The sequence below is a fragment of the Nematolebias whitei genome, chromosome 23 (genome assembly GCF_014905685.2).
Source record: "Nematolebias whitei isolate Nwh7 chromosome 23, NemWhi1, whole genome shotgun sequence".
NCBI classification, from domain to species: Eukaryota; Metazoa; Chordata; class Actinopteri; order Cyprinodontiformes; family Rivulidae; genus Nematolebias; species Nematolebias whitei.
Genome location: NC_056520.1, coordinates 12,859,789 through 12,863,166, shown reverse-complemented (window position 1 = coordinate 12,863,166; position 3,378 = coordinate 12,859,789). Strand labels below are relative to the sequence as shown.

At 38.2% G+C, this 3,378-nt stretch overlaps 1 protein-coding gene across 1 annotated transcript in view; it reads left to right on the top strand.

Annotated features, from left to right (window-relative positions):
- bmpr2b (bone morphogenetic protein receptor, type II b (serine/threonine kinase)) overlaps positions 1-3,095 on the top strand; it is a gene marked incomplete at its 5' end in the record, with an annotated part of 24,415 nt that extends 21,320 nt beyond the window's left edge. The window contains 1 exon segment of the mRNA XM_037696306.1: positions 1,643-3,095. Within this exon segment, the coding sequence (XP_037552234.1) occupies positions 1,643-1,878 (236 nt within the window).
- Positions 3,096-3,378: the final 283 nt, after the last annotated feature.

Sequence of the window (3,378 nt, the reverse complement as noted above, 5' to 3'; positions counted from 1 at the left end):
AATATTGAGATATATATCGTGTATCACGATGTATCTTAAAATATTGATATATATATCGTGTATCACGATGTATCTTAGAATATTGATATATATATCGTGTATCACGATTTATCTTAAAATATTGAGATATATATCGTGTATCACGATTTATCTTAAAATATCGAGATATTCATTTAGGTCCATATCGCCCAGCTCTAATCTTCATCAAAACAAATCTGAATAAATACTATTTCCTTCTGAGCCTACTTGTCCAGGTTTATCAACTTTTAGGGCGTGGTACCTCTCACTGCCCGTTTTAGTCGATAATTATCTTAAATATATTTAAAGTCCCTGTTCCGGTCCAACCTTCAATAATTTAAAATTCTAGGTTTTATTCCTGTTTATTCTCATGAAGTCCCACAGAAAGTTTCCAACTTTGAGAATCCCCAAAACTTCACAATCCTGCGGAGGACTTTCAGCTCCTATCACTTCAAATATTAGCACAGCATCTTTAACAAACATGCTGAAATAGAAGAGCAAGCCTAAAATAGCAGAAGAAACACAGATTTGCTGAATTATGATTAAATAAGCAGAAATTGGCACAAAAATCTGGAAATGAGCCCAAAAAAAAAAAGCTTATAGCTGAAAAGGCAGGAAGAAACTACCAGAATGAAACAGATACAGCTGAAATGAGCTAAAAAAAAGTGGAATTGGCTGAAAAAGCTATAAATAGCATAAAAACAACTAAATAGTAGAAAAAGCTGAAACTTGCAGAAAGAAGATAATTAAGCTGAAAGCAGAAGAAATTACCATGAAAAACTTGAATTTACCTGAAAGCAGCTGAAATTAGCTTAAAAAAAAAGCTAAAATAATTTTAAAAAAGGTTGCTGAAAAGGTAGCCCAAGCTTAAATTAGCAGAAGAGAGCAGAAAGAACACGTTTGCCCAGTTATGCTGAAAGATGCAAAAATTAGCTAAAAAAAATGGAAGTTATCTGAAAAAAAGCTTGAATAAGCCAAAAAAACAAAACAAAAAAACTGAATAGTAGCTAACATCAGAAAGAAGCTAAAGCACATTTTTGCTGAATTAGGCAGAAAAAAGTTTAAAGAAATGTGAAATTAGCTGAGAAGGCTAAAACTAGCTTAAAAACTGCTAAATAGTAGCTGAAATAGCAGATAAAGCGGAAACTTGCATACATAAGTTGAACGGAGTACAACTAGCTGAAATTCACATAAAGAAGTTAGAAGAAGCACAAAAATGTTGTAGTTGGCAGAAATAATCTGAAAGGGGCTGAAATTAGCTGAAATTAGCTGAAATTAGCTGAAGCAGAACAAAATGAAAGGAGCAGTAAAAAGGTTGTAAACAGATCTAAAGATTTGAAAGAGGTAAAATGAGCTCATTTAATTTTCTATGAGGAAAATAAGTGTCAGAAAAGGCTAAATATTTCACAAAGCTAAAGTTGAACCAATACCAAACGTCATGGCAGGATTGTCCTGAAAGAGCTGAACGTTTTCATATGATTTGTTGAATCGCGCCGAAAAAATGTACGGAAGAAAAATGGTTCACATAATGCGAATGCTTCATAATTCACACAGTAATAATATAGAACGTGTCATAAACTGTGACTCTTTGTTGCCTGAACAACTAAAGCCGTTTCGTTTGCAGGGGGGGGCGTGGCGCCGCCTGACGGAGCCTTGGGGACAGCGGATAAAATCAAGAAGCGGGTGAAAACGCCGTACTCCCTGAAGAAGTGGCGACCCACCACGTGGGTCATCTCCACGGACGCCCGGGGGCCCGAAGTCAACAACAACAACGGGTCCACCCGGGCTCACAATCAGAACGGACCCAAGTCCAGCTCGGCCATCTATCTGCAGGGCGGGGGCGGCGACACGCAGGTGTGAACCGGACCAGACAGAAACCCCTCGCCCGTCGGTTCTGATGTGTACAGCGATTAGGTCCGTCCCTCCCGGCATTGCTTTAAATGGAATCCAGCTATGCAGCTTCTTCTTCTTCGTTTTTCTTAATCTGTTCGTTTCATCGTGAGCTTAGAAATGTTTGTTTTTTTTACTTCTTACGTGCACTTTGAACCCATTCGAATCAGTGTTTCCAAGTCCCGTCTGTTGCGACCGTAACAAAAAGTGGTCTCTAAACTTTAAAAAAAAAAAAAAGGCGATTAAAAACAATCAACACTAAGAGCGAGACCGAGCTCTGTAAACAAATAACGTCTTAAAGACAGAACAAGCTACTTTTTATTGTTTTGATCCTTGATTTGTATGCAATACCATTGTCTTGAACATGTATCCTTTTTTTAATGTATCATACTTTTTAAATTGTGCAATAGGATGTAGGTTTTTTTTTTTAAGCTTTTTTTTTTATCTTTAGCTTTTGTTAATCTTCGTTGCACTTAACTGTCACAATCGTTTTCGTAAAACACTTCTTCACCTCCCGAGAGAAGAATACGGACGACAATCCTCTCCTTCGACTCCGGGCCGTCTTTAGGGGGGACACGAACACTTGATCCGTTCCTGGTTGGTGGATTATCTCGGCTCGCGCTGCATCGCAACAAACTGAGCCGGGTTTTTATCGCTACAATCACCCGAATCCCGTACGGAGCGATCTGTTACAGCGGCTGCACCTCACTGTGGACGGAACACTACAAAACACTTTGTATCCATCATCAAACTTTAAAAAGAAAAGGAGAAATAAAAACTCTGAAGCACGCTGGATATTATTTCTGCTTCTCACCTTCATCCCGTGACGTCCGAGCGACTGAGTCACCCGTATGTATGTACGTGTTTTTTTCTTTATACGTCGTTGGACTTCGAGAAAGTCTAGGCGTAGCGCTGTACATGTGTGCTAAAACATCGTTCTTATTCCGTTTTGTCAGAGCTGCTCCAGGGCACATGGCGAGATCTCATTTATGTTTTTGTAATCTGTACTTTGTATTAAAAAAAACAAAAAAAACGTGTATTGCATTAATATTTGCATAATTTTTATGGAGCTCTTGTGCATTCAGTGGACACGACCTTCGATTCCATTGCTATGCGTCTGCTCGGTACAGTTTCTGTAAACATTTTCACCTCATTATGGCAGAAAATATCAATAAATATATGAAATAATTGAGTATTTATGGTGTCGACTATCTTAATTGGGGATGAAGTTAGAAAAAGGTGGCGTCAAAGGTTTTAAATCTTACGAAAGTACACTGAATAGAAGTTTCAAGGCTTTTTCCATCTTTCGCATGTATCCCATACAAGGCGACGCCTGAAAGTCTGGACTTCTATACAGTAGTCCCTCGATTATCAAGGGAGTTACGTTCCACACCCCCCCGCGACAAGTGGAGTATTTAGTAGTTTTAGTATTTATATATATTTTAAGGCTTTATTAATCCCACGTTCTTG